We start from the raw sequence: 20,000 nt of genomic DNA, 5'->3' as shown, positions 1-20,000 counted from the left end.
CAGCTAGATCGACAGATAGTCAACAAATAAATGAATGGATTCGTTAGAAATAAAATTATCCTTTCAAACTTCGTATTTTATGATGAAAGTGTGACAGACTGAAAAACAAAGAGTATAATAGAGATGCAAAAACGGGAGTAATTGTTCAATTTAAGTTGCAATCATTAAATGTTTTCGATTTTTTTTTTTTTAGATAAGGATTGATAGTTATATGTAAATATAAAGTTTGATATATATCTCTATTTTTATTTGTCGTTCTTATCGTGCGTGTTCATTTTGCAACGTTTCGGCCGATGCAAACTCCTACCTTCTTCATGTATTTTTCATGTCCTTTACAATAAGTCGGCCATCCGCTCTGTAACGGTTAATCATGATATACCGTTTCATTCGGAAAACGCAAAGTTTAATAGACATTCGCGAATTTGCATAGAAACTCGAAGGGAAGCCTTTATTTAATTTATGGGTAAAGTGTGCCTCCGTTCCGTCAGTCACGACCAGGTAGAAGTCCAAATGTCATCCTCGATACGTAATTTGCGGTAGTAATTTGTCTGGCGATACTCACAACACAATAGCAAATTACTTAGGATTGCTCATGGCTGGCGGTACGGTGGAATACTAACCCCGTGGATTAGGTAAAGGGTTCCGTTCGAAATTCTTTGCAGCTTAACGAGTTCAACAGATTCGTGAGTTCATCGAGAAATACCCGAAGAAGTCTGAATGATACATGGACCGATATTTTGTGAAATTAATATCCAAGATGAGAACAATAATCTGAATAATCCAATTAATACGAATGTCTATTTACTTTGTGGATTTTCTTAATGAAAAATATGTCATAATTAAACGTTATAGAGCGAACAACTGACTTGTAAAGATTCGTGGACGTATCAAGAACGTTATTTCAAATTTTATTCTAAAATTTTGACTAACGGGCATGGCTTATTTATTCGTAGACGAATTGATGTTATCTACAAATGACGCTAAACAGACCGGCTAACGGATGTAGCTTATTATTCTGATATGCAAACGAAAAAAAATGTTCTTCCAAACGTGGATGCGTGGAAAAATGTTTCCTAAATCTTTAACGATACGAACTAACTGAAGGACATAGCTTGATATCAAGATTTAAGGGCGTGTCTTTTCCATAAAAATGCAATCATAATTACATGTCAAAAACTAACCGGACGCACATAGCAACCTAAAGTGATGCTTGGACGTATCTATTGATAAAATAATTCCAATATTTTCCTGTTTCTGAGACAATTACCAATTTCGTTCTAAGTTTTCGATTCCGATACATTTTCCGATTTCGATTCTTTTAAATCACTAAAGATTTATCGATAGATTTGTTTTTTTATTATAACTTTCGAATTATCTTAAAATTACATTAAAACCCAAAGTTAAGGAGAAATAAGAAAAACTTTAACCTCTGCCTAACACGAAATTTACTTAGACGTTGATCTATAAGTCATTATATACTATATAAATTAGTATGTAGTGGGCGAGGTTATACAATTGGTTATTGAAAAGAATAAACACATATCTATAGAGTTTTGAGTTCTAATGGGATGTTTTTAGTATTGGGGTTATGAGTTCGAAGCTAGTCAAGCGTTTGAATATGTGAAGGGCATAGCTAAAAGAGAATTCTTCAACAGTAAAACTTATCTTTAAGTGAACAAAGCATCAATCTTTTCAAACTGATGCATTTTCAAAATGGCGGACTCTAAGACGGTCGGACGAAACTTATTGGGGAATTGAGCCATAGATTATGATTTAAATGCAAAGTTTTAGACCCTGTGGAGTTTTGATGTGAAAACAATGTTAATTTATTTTGAATGAAAACAAATAATGAAAAGATTTCGTTTTGATTTACTAAAATTATTAAAACTCAATCACAAACACATATATTTCTGTATATAAAGTTAGGTATGAGCATGCATACATGGAAACAATAAGATATTTATGAAGAATATAATTATACGTAATCATATGGAGATTAATGCACAAAATATAAGAACTTTCAAATTGGTTGTCTTTAAATATCTTCATACGTTTGCATCGTGAAAATAGTTTATTTTCTTAAGTACATTTTCACATTGAGGGGATGTAATTAACTTAACTGCCTTTTTAAGAGCCTGGACTGTACATGTTTGATTTTTCGGTAGAGTCCATTTTATTGAGAACGATACATATATTCTTTTACAACATACCTAAATAAAACTATAAATGCGCATTTGACTATGAAAACAATAAAACAGTTTTTCTAAAATTGCTGGTCTCAATATTTATTGATTTAGTTATAAATACTGCAAAACAAAATAATCTCACGTAACGTCATAAATAAATGTGTTGATATAAAACGAACTTAATGCATAAACATGTTTCGAAAACTACTGAATTCGACATTAAATAGCCTAAAAGTGTTAATATGCCGTAGGACGAAGCATTCAATCTTTTCAAACTGATGCATTTTCAAAATGGCGAACTCTAAGACGGTCGGACAAAACTTATTGTGGATATGTGCGGACACACAATCCGAATTCAGTGTGACAAACCTAAGGAAACATTATCCAACATATAGTGTGACAGACCAACCAACGAATATAGCAAAACTGGAGTATTAAAAAACTATCTGAGCATTAATTACAAGAGACGTACAAACACATGAACTAAACAAAATTAAGAAACTTTAAAAGAATGAACATCCAAAGTAAACAGCATAAGTTAATTAGAATCGCTAAAGCATCTTTTGTTTTCATTGATTTTTCATAGAAGTTAATTGTCTGTCGTAATTTAGCTTTCTTTTCTGAAAGTTCCGATTAAAGAGAGAATCGGCGAACAATTGCCGCCGTGTTTATTGTGATGCTGGCCAAGTCTCGCTGAGGTCACGCCAAGAGGCAGAAGTGAACGCTAACTTTACTTCCCCTCGTGTTTTTGGTCACGCGCCAACCAATCAGATTATCGATCTGTTTTGTTGTAAAACGGACCAAAATTCGACAAATTTAACGGTTGGTAATTCCGACTTTACGCATTTGAAGTAATTTCAAATATGTACCGTAACGACAAGACAAAGCAGTGTTCGGTTGCCATTAGCAAATCAATAACTAAATCTATTAAACGTCCGATTTGATTCGTAAGGTATGAACACACGTTAAACAGCTTCATCTTCAGAATGATTTGATAATAGAATTTCGCGTATTTACCTACCTTATCCATATCTACCTCGTTTTTACAGGATGGGATCGACCAATCTTCTTAAATACAATGCACTTAATTAAAGTTCATCTTGTGCCGAACGTAAAGTTCGAACTAAAGCACACTTTATTAGAATAATATCAACACACTATCGGGTCGACATTGGCGACGTTTTCTGGAAACACGTGTCAGGAAAGTAACATATGCGTACGTAAAAAATTATAATTAATTATAAAATGTGTATATATATATATATATCTATATACATACACACATTTATATATATATATATATATATATATATATATATGTATACGTATACACATACATATATATATACACACATACGAATATATATATATGAACGTAGGTATATATATATATATACATATATATATATATATATATATATATATATATGTATGTGTGTGTGTACGAACTTCTACAAGACAAGAAATTATAAATTACGGTTATGAGGAATAATAAAAGGGGATTTCAAAGCATAACTCAATGTCAGGGCTAAAGTTATTTAAACATTTATTTTATGTTAATATAGCATATGAGGAAAATCCTTAATGGAGTAAACGTTGATTAACTCACATTTGAATGATAAATATTTAAACAAAAATAATTTTAACAATGACACTTCTAAGAAATCTTAGAAACTCAAAAAAAAATTAGAAACTGTAAAAAATTTCAGAACCCCCAAAAAATCTTAGCAACTGCCGCTCCTCCTAACAAGCCATCAGCTTCGGCGGATAGCACACAAAGTAGATGCGATGGGTGCAGGAGAGTGATGAGACTGCGGAAAGAAAGCGTTAATCGAATCTACACTGGATGAGTTCGAAGAGTAATGAGACATTTCCATTTGAATTCAAGTAAAGACCAACGGTCTTTGCAAGCGAATAGTAAATAGCAAGCGGATGTTGCAATAACGCAAAGTCATTTACAAAAGTTATACAAAGAGGTGTGGGGAGAGTCTTCGGTGATCTGCTATCACTCAGACTTCAGAGAACACTACCGATCATTGTCAGTAAGCAATCCCTGTGAATTACGTGTGTGAGAAATCTTAGGGGAGAAAGTAATATAAATAAATGCAGTTCATTGTCAGACTTCATCAATTGAAGTCTTGGAAAATAGGACGAGAATATAGTTAATGCCAAAGGGCTAGTAAAATATTAAATGAACATGTACGATAATAGAGTATTTAACATACTCGTTCTCGTTCGATTGGCTAAGTTAACCATGTTAAATCTTGGCAGTATTTGATGGGTGATTATTTGGGAATAATTGCGCTGCACATGAAAACACGCTCAGGCCCTCTTGCAAAAACTACAGACTTGAATTTCCGTTAGCTAGTATTTTCTTTTTTAATTAAATATTTCATAGTTACTCCTGCCTGGAGCCGGGAGTAACTGTATAACATATTTAAAGCTTATTAATAATATTATAGTATTTAAAGCTTGTATATGATATAAGTTTTATTACAAAGATATATAATGTATATATAGAGAGGCTTAAGATGATAATACAGCTGCCATATTCCAATGAAGACCTAGTCACTACACCCAACACCGTTGACCCCCCCCCGCTTCTAATAAAGGCTTAGTGTACCACACTATTATCTCCTGCCTGTAATGGAAAGCTATGATAACTATACCTGTGCTCTAATAGAGGCTAAGGGGCACCACACTATTGCACCCATCTCTTCTAATGGAGGCCTAGGGTCACCACGCCGTGGCCCCACTATCTTTACACGCGATTGGTTATAGGTTTTAGGTTACCTGTGTCGCGTGTTTTGTTTTAAGGGCTGTATGGAGTAAATGTAGTTGTGTCAAGGCTAAAGAAACTTAAAGGAAATAAAAAATAAGGCAAAGGGTGATGATATAATGAAGAAAGAGAACAATGATATTTAATTTTAAGGAAGAAGAGAAAGAAATTTAAAGGGTAATAAACGGGGATAATGTTGGTTGTAAGACCGAATCATTAAAAGTAAGGATTTACATCCTCCTAACATTTTGAACCATACTGAATTGTCCTCTACATTTGATATGGAAAATCCAATCTCGTGCTGTTATTATGTATCGAGTCCATTCATTCCTTATTTACATGTACAAAGAACATATATGACTGGTTTCATTGAAGATAACCTCTTTTGATGAGACACCAGCATAAATTATTAAGTTTCTATTATCAACTTTCGCTATTTACTATCATTTCATACCGGTATATTTTGTTTTCTCAGTATTATCAATTTGCACTAACGCATGCATTGCTGCGCGTTGGATGATTCTATATATATTAAAATCAGTTTACATAGCAGACAAAAGTAAGCAGGTGTTTTTTCTCTGGCAGTAAAATCTAACTTTTCTGACTCGAGGTGCTCGAAAGGACAGTTTACCGGAAGCAACACGCATACGCGAAATGCGTGGTAGAATAAATTATTTAAAATTCACGTCATTTTGTCGTAGAACACAAATTAACAGAGAACGCTGGTCAGACAGATCGCACACGCATCGTAGATTGAAGTTGGAGACGGTTGGTCGAATGGAACCAGGTGGTCAAGTAGCTATGCAATCCCACATTCCTACAACACCAAACCGCCTCACACTTTTTCTTTCTCTCTTGTTTTGGTAAAAAAAAAAATTCAATTATATTTCACTCATCCTTTTTTGTTTAGAAGCTCAATGTATGCTAGATATGATTACAGAGCATATATAAAAAAATTAACGGTATAGTCATATTCCAAGATCCAAATATTAATTTTTCATGTAACACTGCAAAAATTTAATCGAAGACATATATATATATATATATATATATATATATATACTAGCTTTTACTAGTGAAATCATGAGCAATGGTGTAATAAAATATTATTCCAGTCCGTACTAGCAATAGGGCTTGCAAAATTATACGCTTTATTTCGCATATGTATACGATTTTTTTCGCATACTATATATATATATATATATATATATATATATATATATATATATATATATGATTTACGGAGATATGTTGGTTGTAACACACACACATATATATATTGGTATATTTTAGCAGCAAGTCATTATTAGAGCGTGTCTGATGATAATCGGATGAACCGAGAGAAAGCGCTTTAAAAGAATATGGCTGAACAACAATTTTTGGGTGCTATTTTATACCATATGCCAGCTGAAATAAAGAAGGCCGCTCAGCGGATGGAAAATAGGAAAAAAATATCCATGTCGTGTTAAATCAGACATGCTTGAATATATATATATATATATATATATATATATATATATATATATATATATATATATATATTCAGAATGTGTAGGATGATATAAATATTTCCACAGTGAAGCAGCGTCGCTATATATATATATATATATATATTAGTCGGCGCATTCACAAAAAGCGATGTCACCAAAACAGTATAAAATCAGAAGATCTAAATGTCAGCCTATTCTTTTTTTTTAACAGAAATTTTTTTTATCTTTGTTTGAACTTTTAGGAAATAATAATAATAATAATAATAAATCTGATTGATCAGTCAGCCAAACTAAACAAAATTTTTATATAGAAAAACTACGGGATACATAATTTCCAATATTTTATCCTGACGATTTCCTAGGACGAGGCCTATAATTAATATAATAGTTTAATTACTAAAATATGAGGGGCGTGCATTAAATAATGCCCCTGACCCACTTCCCATAGTAGAGCAACGAAACTTAGCACAGTTATTACCCTTTCTCTACATAGGAACCACCCAGAGTTATGCATTTCTCCCATCGTTTGATACAGCTCTGAAGACCGATTTTGTAGAAAACCCCAGGTTGGTCCTCCAACTAGGACGTGACCTCAGAAATCAAGACTGCATCATCTGGGAAACGCTTTCCTAAAAAAAAAAAACACCTTCATGGCTGGGAAGAGGTGAAAGTCAGAGGGTGAAAGGTCAGGAGAGTAGGGAGGATGGAGAAGGATTTCATAATCACACGCCCGTACCTCTGATCTGGCGACATGCAAGTTGTGGACCGGAGCGTTGTCCTACAGGGGGAGGGTACCTTTGCTGATCTTGCCCCGCCTCTTGATTTTGATAGCTTCCCTTAATTTCCTCAAAAGTGAAACATAATAAGCTCTTGTAATTGTGGTACCCTTTGCCAGGAAATTTGCTATCACTACTCTGTCCTGGTCCCAGAAGACTGTGAGCATGACCTTGCCAGCGGAGGGCTGCGCTCTTACCTTCTTTGGAGGTGGTGAGTCCAAGTGCTTGCACTGCATTGAATGGGCTTTGGTCTCTGAATCATAGTGATGCACCCAGGTTTCATTCTGTGTAATCAGTCTTTTGAAAAACTTTGACTTATCTTCTTGGCACATCTCCAAATTCATCCCCGAGCACTCGACGCGTTCTCGCTTCTGGAATGGTGTGAGCAACCGGGGAATCCATCTGGCAGACATTTTATGCAAATGGTCATGAATGATAGTTTTCACAGACCATGTACTAATCTTGACATCTTGGGCTATTTGTATTTGTAGGATAGTAATGCGCCGATCTTCCAAAATGGTAGCCTGAACTTGACGGGCAGATGCCTCATCAATGGCAGAAGTGGGTCGAGCAGGCCTGGGAACTGTTTCCCCAGACTTCCGGCCATGTTTGAATTCACAATGCCAGCGTTTTACAAGTTCATATGATGGGGCATTATTACTATAAGTTTCTTTCATTTTATCAAAAGTCTCCTGTGGTGTGCATCCTTTCAAATACAAAAACCAGATCACTGCTCGACATTCAACAGGTTCCATTTCACACCTGACTTAGTTCAAACACCTTTTAAAACAGAAACCACTATTAGTTCAGAGCTGTAATTCGCCACATAACCCGTAGATATAAATCATTGCACATGCAAAATTTCAGCTAGATCAGACAACCGGAAGTGGGTCAGGGGCATTACTTATTGCACGCCCCTCGTATATAGTGTATATATATATATATACATATATATATATATAAGTAAAAAAAATCGTGCAAACCTTTTTACCACTGGCAACGCCCGCTTCAGAGAGTGAAAGAAGAAAGAAGAAGAGAATGGCCACTGCGTCTATTTATAGGAATGGACGTGATTAATGAGCTGGGAAGAATATGCAAATAACTTTGGACGGTTTTGTCCTATAAAAAGCCTGTATTTGGGAGAGAGTGTGTCTTTTTTGTTTGGCAGAAGCAATTGCTGTCAGAAGTGCATTGGACTGCAGGATTGAAGAGTGAAGATTGAGTTGTGGGGTCATTGTATTTAACTACAAGCTATTTCGGCAAAGAACAGATCATGGAATCTGGGATGTTGAGATTGGGAAAAGATGTGATACCACCTTTTAGTGGAGAAGGTGATGTAGTCGGATGGATAAAGAAAGTAAAACTGGTGGCTAAGCTTCAACATGTGCCAGACCTTGCCAGTTTTATTCCACTTTTTTTTCCAGGGAGATGCACTCGCTCTCTATCTTGAGATGAATAATGCAGAACAAGAAGATGCAGAACTGATAGAGATGAGACTCGTGACCGCCTTCACTGAGGGGCCTTTTGAGGCATACGAAAAACTGCAACGATTCGAGTGGACAGGAGAATCGGTGGATGTTTATGCTAATAAAATCAAAAGATTGGCTGGACTGGCGGGATATCTGGGAAGAGGGCTGGAATATACAGCCAAACTGGCATTCATAACTGGATTCCCAGACGATGTATCTGTGGCATTACAGCAGCTACCGAACATAGAGAGAATGGATGTCAGCAAACTGATACCGACTGCACGGCTTTTAGTCAGCAAAAGGGTCGTATAAACTCGGACATTGGCCGCAAGTGCGCAAACTAATGAGACTAATAAGGGAAAGAAAGAATCAAGCCTTCAGTTCTGTAGATGTCAAGGACCGCACCTAAAAAAGATTGCACAGAGATCCCTAGGGCCAGGGCAACATGCTACAATTGTGGAAAATTTGGCCACATTGCGAGATATTGTCCTCAGATTCAGGGAAACGGGCAAGGGGGAGCTTCTGCGCCGCAAGCTACCCTAGCAATGAATTGAAGGCGCGATACTGGCCTCTTCCTATAATAGAAGTAGAGGTGAATGATTCTGTAATGACTGCACTTGTCGATACTGGGTGCACCACTACTTTAATCAATTCCAAAATTTTGAAGGGATATGGAAGGAGCGGTACAGTGAAAGCAGTTGATGGGAGGAATATAGAATGTAAAGGGGCCAGACAAGTGGAGATAAAAGTCTGTGGAATGCACGTAAAGGTGAGGGCAATCTTGATGAATCACATCGTTGATGGGATCGACGTCATAATTGGAATGGACGTGATTAATGAGCTGGGAGGTGTAACTATAAAGAAAGCCAAAGTGAAGTTTGGAGATATACAATGTGCCGTGGCTGCCCATCAGCTGAATGTTTGCAAAATCGAGGATAAAGACTTTGAAGCAAACTTCGATGGAGATAAATGGACAGTAAGATGGACATGGAAGGGAGAGCCTCCAGTATTGCAGAACAAAGTCCAATATTATAAAAACTCTCTGGAAGGCGATAAGAAATTAGAATTCGAGAAAGAGGTGGAAAGATGGATATCGGATGGTATTCTGTTACCATGGAAAGGAGAAAGAAAAGGCGTGTTGCCATTGATGGCAGTATTTCAAGCCACAAAAGGGAAAGTTAGGCCAGTGTTCGACTTTCGTGAGTTGAACCGTTTTGTGGCGTGTCATACAGGGAGCGACATAATAGATGTGTGTGATGAAAAGATAAGAAAGATGAGACAGTTGGTAGGAGGGACCGCAATAGTGGACCTTAAGTCTGCCTACCTGCAACTACATGTGGCAAAGGAACTATGGCAGTACCAGCTGGTCTGTTATAAAGGAAAAACCTATTGCCTCACACGATTAGGATTCGGACTTAATGTCGCACCAAAGATTATGGCAGCCATTTTAAAAACAGTATTAAAGAAAGGAAGTAGGACGAAAGAGGCCACTGATTCATACATTGATGATATAATGGTAGACGTAACGAAAATATCGACACAGGAAGTTGTGGAACATTTGAAGGGGTTTGGGTTGGCAGCAAAATCTCCGGAATCCCTGGACGGAGGAGCGGCACTGGGCCTTAAGCTTATGAAAAATAAGATGGGTGCACTAATGTTCAGGAGAGCCAAGGAGATCCCAGAGATGGGAGGAGAAATTAGTAGGCGGGAGCTATTTTCGATCTGTGGTAAATTATTGGGGCACTATCCAATTGCTGGATGGCTGCGATTAGCATGCAGTTATGTGAAAAGAAGAGCAAATGGAATGGATTGGGAAGAAAAAGTTGATTGCAAAACCATGAAAGTGGTGCAGAAGTTTCTAGCTGAGGTGAAAAAAGAAAACCCTGTTAATGGCGCTTGGCACATACCTGAAGTGAGCACAGGAATCGTGTGGTGTGATGCAAGCAATGTTGCAACTGGCGTGGTTGTCGAGATTGGCGGTGTGGTGGCGGAAGATGCAACTTGGCTGAGGAAAAGTGATGACTTTAATCACATTAACATAGCTGAATTAGATGCTGTTCTGAAGGGTGTCTATTTAGCTATCAAATGGAGACTGACAAATATTGAAATAAGAACTGATTCAGCCACTGTACTTAGTTGGGTGAACTCTACTGTGGAGGAGAGTGGCAGAATACGAACAAAGGGTGCCGGAGAAGTGATAATAAAGCGGAGATTAGGGATGCTTAGAGAGTTGATGTCTGAATTGAAACTGCAAATAAAAGCAGTGTTTGTGCCTTCTGAAAGAAACAAGGCAGATGCGCTAACACGGATAAAAAAACAGTGGTTAATTGAGAAAGAGGAGGCGCCGATATGCTGTCTTGGAATTGGAGAAATTAAAGAGTTGCATGATATGCATCACATGGGAGTGGAGAGAACATTATATTTGGTGAAGCAAGTCGATCCGAATGTAAAACGGGAAGAAATTCAGATGATAGTAAAGAACTGTGTTCGGTGTCAATCGATAGATCCTGCCCCAAATATACATAATCCTGGGGAAATTGGAGTTTTAACGAACTGGACGAGACTAGCTATTGTCATAGCACACTACCGAGGGGGAGCGTACTTATCAATAATTGATTGTGGGCCAAGTAGACTGGCGATATGGAAGGAACTGCGAGTGGAAGCCGCATCTGCAGTTGCAGCTGAATTAGAAAAGGTGATGCTTGAACGAGGTCTAGTAAGAGAGGTGATAATGGACAATGGCACTGTTTTTCGCTCAGAAATCTTTCAGACGATGCTAAAAAAATGGAAGATTAAAAGTTATTATAGGGCAGCCTACAGACCTGGAGGAAATGGCATTGTGGAGCGACATCATCGGACCGTGAAAGCAATAGCTGAGAGAGGATGAATATCGCCTGAAGAGGCCACATTTTGGTACAACATGTCCCCTAAGGTCGGGCAAAGAGATGACACAGTACCACATAGAGCAATCTTTAATTACGAATGGAGGCATCCTAGAGACATGTCACCGGAAATTAATGATCAAGGACCAGCCAGAATCCAAATAGAAGAAGTTTGGGTGAAACCGCCTAATGCCCGATGCACAAAGCAGTGGGGAAGAGGAGTGATAACAGGAGTGCAATCCCCAAACAACTTAAGTGTTAATGGAATGCCACGACATGTTTTAGATTTAAGGCGTGTGGTCCATTTAGGTGATGAGGATGGTGGTACTGAGCCAGGGAGAGATGAAGATGAACCGGTGTCGATGCAGAGACCGCAAAGAGAACGCAATGCGCCGATCTGGACACGGGATTATGAAATGTGAATGATCTTTAATGATCATGGGAGCGTGTAGTAAAAAAAAAAAAAATCGTGCAAACCTTTTACCACTGGCAACGCCCGCTTCAGAGAGTGAAAGAAGAAAGAAGAAGAAGAAAATGGCCACTGCGTCTATTTATAGACTAGAGATCATGGGAAGAGTATGCAAATAACTTTGGACGGTTTTGTCCTATAAAAAGCCTGTATTTGGGAGAGAGGGTGTCCTTTTTGTTTGGCAGAAGCAATTGCTGTCAGAAGTGCATTGGACTGCAGGATTGAAGAGTGAAGATTGAGTTGTGGGGTCATTGTATTTAACTACAATATATATATGCACTGATGAGCTATGAAACAGCGAAACAGTTCTGTATGTGAATGACTATAATGCTCTCTATCTTGGGTTGAGCATTTCGGAAAGTGATATACAAACTGCCATTAGCGTATTAAGCTACGCTCTTTGTGTAAACAAATCGAGCGAAGGCATTTGGATTATGTCAAAAACATCGGTTATTCATTGCCCACACAGCAGCAGCCATATTGGGTGGTCGGGTTTCGATCATGGCTTGAGGCAGTTGCCTGTCTAGCCGCAGTCTTCCAATTTTCGGATTTTTACCATGTCAAATCACATTTAAATTCTTTTTGACGGATTGATTGTTGCTATTCCTTTTGTTGAGCTAAGGGCATAATAGATTCACTAATTGATAGAATGATTAAGTGATTGATTATGCGCTATGAAACAAATACTGTCAAGAATTGTATAAGTCGACTTATTAAAAGGAATAAATGATAAGATGGTGAACATCATCAATTTTGGGATATATATATATATATATATATATATATATAACCAATTTAATTTCATATTCCTAATGTGTTTGTGTTATTAAGAGGAATAGTGGCCAATAAAACTTTTGTAGTGATGTATTCACCGGTCAGGTATTTACATATATATATGTGTGTGTGTGATTGGATATTTTGCAATATTTTTCCGTTTCCGATACAATTATCGATTCCAATTATTTATAAATCTCTTAATATTTAATTATGAAATTGTCCCCCTCTCACATTATCGTAACAACACGTGTTAAATATGCATATATATTTTCTAGATAAAAAAAAAAACAATTGTGGGAGGAGTTAATCTATAGATTTTTTTATGGTTGCTTAAAAATAAATATTTATTTCATTATTACTACCAGCAATAGATGTTTTTCAACAAAGTCAAATAAAAAAAGATAAAGAAAGTTTCTAGAAAATAAGCAGAGATTTTCCAGTTCCAATATCGATTCCGATACCCCTAAGAGTTCCGATTTTTCCGATCTTCGATGCTGAATCCGATTAATGGTCCAAACACTAATATATATATATATATATATATATATATATATATATATATATATATACACACACTATTTTATTATTGATTATTTATTTTAAATGAATTTCTCTCCAAGGCTTATTTTTCCTAACTAGTTGTGCATTGGCGCCTGTGGGCTGCTAATAAATAAAGCAATACTTACAGATTCTCGAAATAAAATCCTTTTTTACAGTCCATCAACGGAACAATTGTGATATAGGCGTATATATATCGTAGTTTATATAAAGTATTTCCGGTTTTCAGAACTGGCGGCGCCCCTGCTCTTTATTTGGGAAAAGAATAAAGTTTAGTGCATTCTTGCCGCCATATTTATTTTGTATTCGCGGGCACAAAGAATCATCGTTTTGTCTCGCATCAATTGAACTAGATGGATAACAATTGCAAACAAGACACAGTCAACTGAAAGGGTTTTTGCGAAATGTAAATTGAGGAAAAAAAGGCTGACTGATTACATTCTCATGAAAGAGAAATGTGGTCCAAAAACTAGCAATAAAATGGATAAATATAAAGATTAACGTATATCAACCAGTTCTAATGCTCTGGAGCAATGTAATTTTTTTCTTATCTATCCTAAAAGGTCTAATCGCCCACGCTTTGCTTTTCAGAAAGGGTTTGTGTATTGTCTGAGGAACGCCTACCGGTGAATGGCAACTGCGCTATCCGAATAAGTTTTTTTGTTGGGGCATGAAGTAATAGCTTCGGTGTGCTGGTATTTGCATTTACACGTTGGGATTTTTTTCTGCGGTGGTATATTCCTATTATAAGTAGAAATTGAAGAGAAAATTTCGGCGGTCGAGTATTGATAGCACAGAGTGGATTTTACATGTAAAGTTCCAGTTTTTTTTTTCGACAATATTGTTGTTGTTAAGAATTTTATAAATACAAATCTTTTCTCTTCAGCTATGTTCTCAACCATCCGTGTGGCATATTTTATAAGTACTTTAATGATATGTGCTCGGATGAACTCCCAGCACTTGTGCCCCCTCGATATATATATACTCCGAACTAACAAAACCAGCAGAAGAATCCAACCCCTCTACTGTTGGGGTCCATAGATCCTGGAATGTCTTCACCTTCAATAGCTTCTTCCCTGTATTTTGGAATTCACTCCCTAATTCCTGCTTCCCTGACTGTACAAACTGCAGAAGTTTAAATGAAATCTAGACAGACGTCTCACTACTCAACTCTTCTCAGTCTCCTACTAAACCTTTCCAATGTCCAAATGGCAATTTACCTGTTTTAGGGTGAAAATAAGTAAATCAAAAACATGCATACGTCAAATAGTACACTGAAAGGAAAAACGCTGATAAAGTAGGTGATGTAGAGGACGAATGTCAGATGTCAGTGACTAATCAACAACTAAACTATGCGCTCTCCACTTGTACTTTCTTACGTGGTATAACTTTGTTTATTGAATGAGAAAAGACAAATTCTGTTATCGCTTACATATTACTATGGATTTTAGTGGTAGGATATGTAACTTATATGGATTTTAGTGGTAGGATATGTAACTTACGTGTGTGTGTGTGCATATGTATATATACATGTGTGTGTGCGTGTATATGTATATATATATGTGTGTACGTGTGCATTTGTGTATATGTATATATATATGTGTGTGTGCGTCTACATGTGTGTATATATATGTGTGTGCGTCTACATGTGTGCGTGTACTTGTATGTATATATATATATGTGTGTGTGCGTCTACATGTGTGTATATATGTGTATATATATATATCTGTGTGTGCGTGTACATATGTGTATATATATGTGTACGTGTGTGTGTATATATGTATATATATATATATATATCTGTGCGTGTACATGTGTGTATATATGTGTGTGTATATATGTATATATGTGTGCGTGTACATGTGTGTATATGTATATATGTGTGGGTATATGTATGCCTATATGTGTGTGCGTGTACATGTGTGGGTATGTGTATATATGTGTGTGCGTGTGCATTTATATGTGTGTATATGTATATATATATACGCGAGTGCTTGTACATATATATATGTGTGTATATATATATGTGTGTGTGTGTAAATGTATATATATGTGTGTGTATAAGTGTACATATACACATATATATAGGTGTGTCTGTCTTAATACATGTATATAATTTACCTAATATGAAATAGTCATGAAACTTAAATATTTTTTTTAATTGCAGTATTTAAAAATGCCGATATTTTGACTTGGAACTTACCTATATTTAAGATGTTAATATTATTGTGTATTTATACTTGATTCGAGTTAAAATATTTCCACTATTTATATATTTATATATATGTATATGTATGTATATTTATATGCATATATGTAAGTGTGTGTATATATGTATCTATATTTATATGTACGTGTATATATATGTATGTACGTGTATATATATGTATGTACGTGTATATATATATATATGTATGTACGTGTGTATATATATGTATATGTACGTATATATGTATGTGTGTATATGTATATATGTATGTGTGTATATGTATATACGTATATATATGTATGTGTATATATGTATATATATGTATGTGTGTATGTGTATATATGTATATATATGTATGTGTGTATGTGTATATATATATGTATGAGTATATATATATGCATATATGTATGTGTTTATATATGCATATATGTATGTGTATATATATGTATATATATATATATATATGTATATATGTACGTGTATATATATCTACCAATTTAGATATATATGTGTATATATATATGAAGGTATGTATATATGTATGTGTATATATATGAAGGGCGAATGAACTCTTTTTCTGGGTCAACGGCCAACTAGCACCGTGTATATTTGTGTGTGTGTGTATGTATATTGGGGTAGAGAGGGCTCCCGTAAGCCGTGGTGAAGGCAACCTTTCCAGGAGAAGCAAATCTCTGATTTAAAACACCATAAACCGGAAGATCAGTACCTGCATTAAGCTGTCTGCAGTTTAATTTGTTGCTGGCTATCTTGCTCTTGCTTGTTGCTGGATCTCAACATTTTCAACCGTACAAAGCTAAGAATCTGTAACATTATTTGTATAGATACTCCCTCAGACATTTGGGCTCATTGATTTTAAATGTCTGAGGGAGTGGCACTCGTCTGACAAGACGTTGCAATCATCATATGTATATATGTATATGTATGTACGTATATAAATATACGTATATATATATGTATATATATGTACGTATATATACGTATATGTATATATATGTATCTGTTTGTATGTGTATATGTATATGTATGTACGCATATATATGTATATGTATGTACATATATATATATATATATGGATATGTATGTACGTATATATATGTATATATATGCATGTAATTATGTATATATGTATGTATTTATGCATATATATATGCATGTATCTATGTGTGTATATGTATATATATAGATATGTATACATATGTATGTATATATAGGTAAATAATTATAGATATATATATACATGTATATATACATATAATTATACATATATATACTTATATATGAACTTATAATTATATAAATATTCATATATATATTCATATATATACATATAATTATACATATATATACTTATATATGAACTTATAATTATATAAATATTCATATATATATTCATATATATACATATAATTATACATATATATACTTATATATGAACTTATAATTATATAAATAATCATATATATATTCATATATATACTTATAATTATATATATATACATATATATACTTACAATAATACATATATGTACCCATATATACATACATACATATATAAATGCGCATATACTTATATATATATACATATATATGCATACACATATATATATATATATATATATATACAGATATATACATATATTTATATATATGCATATATACACATATATATATATATATACAGATATATACATATATTTATATATATGCATATATATACATATATACATATATGCATATATATACATATATACACACATACATATATATACGTATATATATATGTGTGTGTATATATATGTATATATATCTATATGTATATATGCGTGTATATATATGTATATATGTAGGTGTGTATATATGTATCTATATATGTATGTATATATATATATGTGTGTATATATATGTGTATATATGTGTACATGTATGTATATATATGTATATGTATATATATATGAATATATGTATGTATGTATATATATGTATGTATCTGTATATATGTGTATATGTATGTATATATGTGTATATATATGTATATATACATATGTATATGTAAGTGTATATATATATATCTGTGTGTATGTATATATGTGTTTGTATATGTATATATATGAATATTGGTGTATATGTGCATATATATTTGTATGTATGTATGTCTATATATATATATATATATGTGTGTGTGTATGTATGTCTATACATATGTGTGTATGTATGTAAATATATGTATATATGTACATATGTACGTATATGTATATACATACATATATATACATATATGTACATGCACATATATATATATATATATATATATATATATATATAGTCACTTCCGTATAATATATACGTGTATATAAAAATTACGGGAACAAAATGTTGATTACTCCAAAAAATTAATTCTTCAATACTTTGCGTACAGTTATTAGGTTTGTCTTTAATCGAAAACAAACTAATTGATCAATGAGTTTTTAGGAACTTAACTGCGAAGAAATGAATACGGTGGACCTGAGGAAAACTTTAAGGTTCCAAACAGTTTTTATTATACTGTATAAGTCCGAAATACGGTGGGCCTTGGATACTTTTTTCAACGTTACGATGGTGAATACTATGTTCTTCCGGCCCCTTGTTACGGTATTATCCCCAGCTTATGATGTTATTTATAATCTCAATTGATTATATACACGTTTTATATATATATATATATATATATATATATAATTATATATATATATGTACTCTACTGTATTGTGTTACTAATTTATAATACCGTATCCCGGGGTGCTACTGTAACAATTATGCAAAGTGAGTATATTTAAGTAACTCTGTTATCAAAAAACTAGAAATTCGTACAGGCGTCAGTCCCTCGACTTGATAAAAGTCTAAATTATCTGAGCTGGAGTTAGTCAGGAGAAAAATCTCTCTACATCATGCTCAGATAGGAATATGTACTCATACTGTAGGTTTTTGGAAACAAAAAGCCAAGTATTGTTGCAAACCGTGTACACCATTATTTGTTTTCAGGTTAATAAATATAATATCTTTTCTTGAAAAGACTGGAACCTTCAGCTCGCAAGACACATTTACGTGAATGCTTATTAACATGTATTTTATTTTCTCCTTTCTAGAGACAGTCGATGACCAGCGCTCCATCTGTGGACACTTTAGCAATGGACACACCACAAGTTTTTACAAAAATTGGTTATTACAAGGTTAGTAACTTGTTTTAATATCGTTGTCATTAGTTCATACTAGTTGAGTTAAATTAATATATTAGTTTATAACGGTAATGCCTGAGGTAGGAACATATTAATCACTACTGTTTAATCCCCTTTCGTGGAACGTATATTAATTGGATAATTTATATTTTTGCAAATACGGTATTTATCAATAAGAAAATCTCCAGTAAACTGCTGTTACGATAAGGCATTTTAAACGGTTGTCGTAAGAAATCGAAATGCTTTGTAAATCACATATGACCTGTTGTGACTGAGAAACCAAGGAGCACTCTTTGTTATTTCTGTGACTCATAATTAGTAATTACTAGGGCTATGACAAGAGAATATTGTTTTGACTCTCGAGTATATATTCAACTCAGTTAATCAATCGAGAACCACATCACTGTATCTAAAAACATATAATATATGATATATACTCGAGAGTTAAATAATGAAAAGAATATACTCTTGTCATAGCCCTAGTAATGACACATGTGAAAACTCCTAGTGATGAAAAATTACTGTAATAGGATACTGAAGACGCTTTTAAAAATCGCATACCTTTATTTCTAGTTGCAGTATTACAAATGGGTTATTTTATGCTGAATTGTCTATATAATAAATGTGGCTTTCTGAGTTGACTATTGAAATTAAAATAATCCAAAAAAATTGAAGGAACAACTCTTTTGAGTGAATCAGTCGCAATGAACCTAGTATTGAATTAAATCGAAGATAACCAATGACTATTTTTTTTTATTTTTGTAAATAAGTCAATGTGCTGTGCTGTATTTTTTGTTGTTGTTTTTAGGGTTTTTTTTGGGGGGGGGGTACCTTGATCATATGAAATGAAATCGTTTTTGACTGCGCCAAGGTTTATATTTGTTCAATCTAGAGTGCAACTTTTGGAATCTGAATATCACCACACGTAAACTAGTCATGTGCATTCATGAGACAGCAAATGAAACTGAAATAAAATAACTCCTTTTATAATACAGGATATCCTAGTTTAAACATGAATGACAACTTCCGACATTGGTAATGTTATTTCTACTTGATAGTTATTAACTTGTAATCAGACTGACACTAAAAAGAATTTTTATGTTAGCTTTTTGAGTAACGCATAGTTATTAATGCAAGTAATTTAAAATTATCTTTAAAATTATAAGCAATGG

General features: G+C 34.1%; 1 protein-coding gene across 1 annotated transcript in view; it reads left to right on the top strand.

Annotated features, from left to right (window-relative positions):
* LOC145246050 (atrial natriuretic peptide receptor 1-like) overlaps nucleotides 1-20,000 on the top strand; it is a 1,007,513-nt gene that overhangs the window by 652,146 nt on the left and 335,367 nt on the right. The window contains exon 9 of the mRNA XM_080107893.1: nucleotides 18,739-18,822. Within this exon, the coding sequence (XP_079964019.1) occupies nucleotides 18,739-18,822 (84 nt within the window). The remainder of the gene's footprint in view (nucleotides 1-18,738; nucleotides 18,823-20,000) is intronic.

Source organism: Euprymna scolopes, chromosome 23 (genome assembly GCF_053919585.1).
Source record: "Euprymna scolopes isolate OS-2025 chromosome 23, ASM5391958v1, whole genome shotgun sequence".
NCBI classification, from domain to species: domain Eukaryota; kingdom Metazoa; phylum Mollusca; class Cephalopoda; order Sepiida; family Sepiolidae; genus Euprymna; species Euprymna scolopes.
This window is presented reverse-complemented; position numbering and strand designations above follow the sequence as displayed.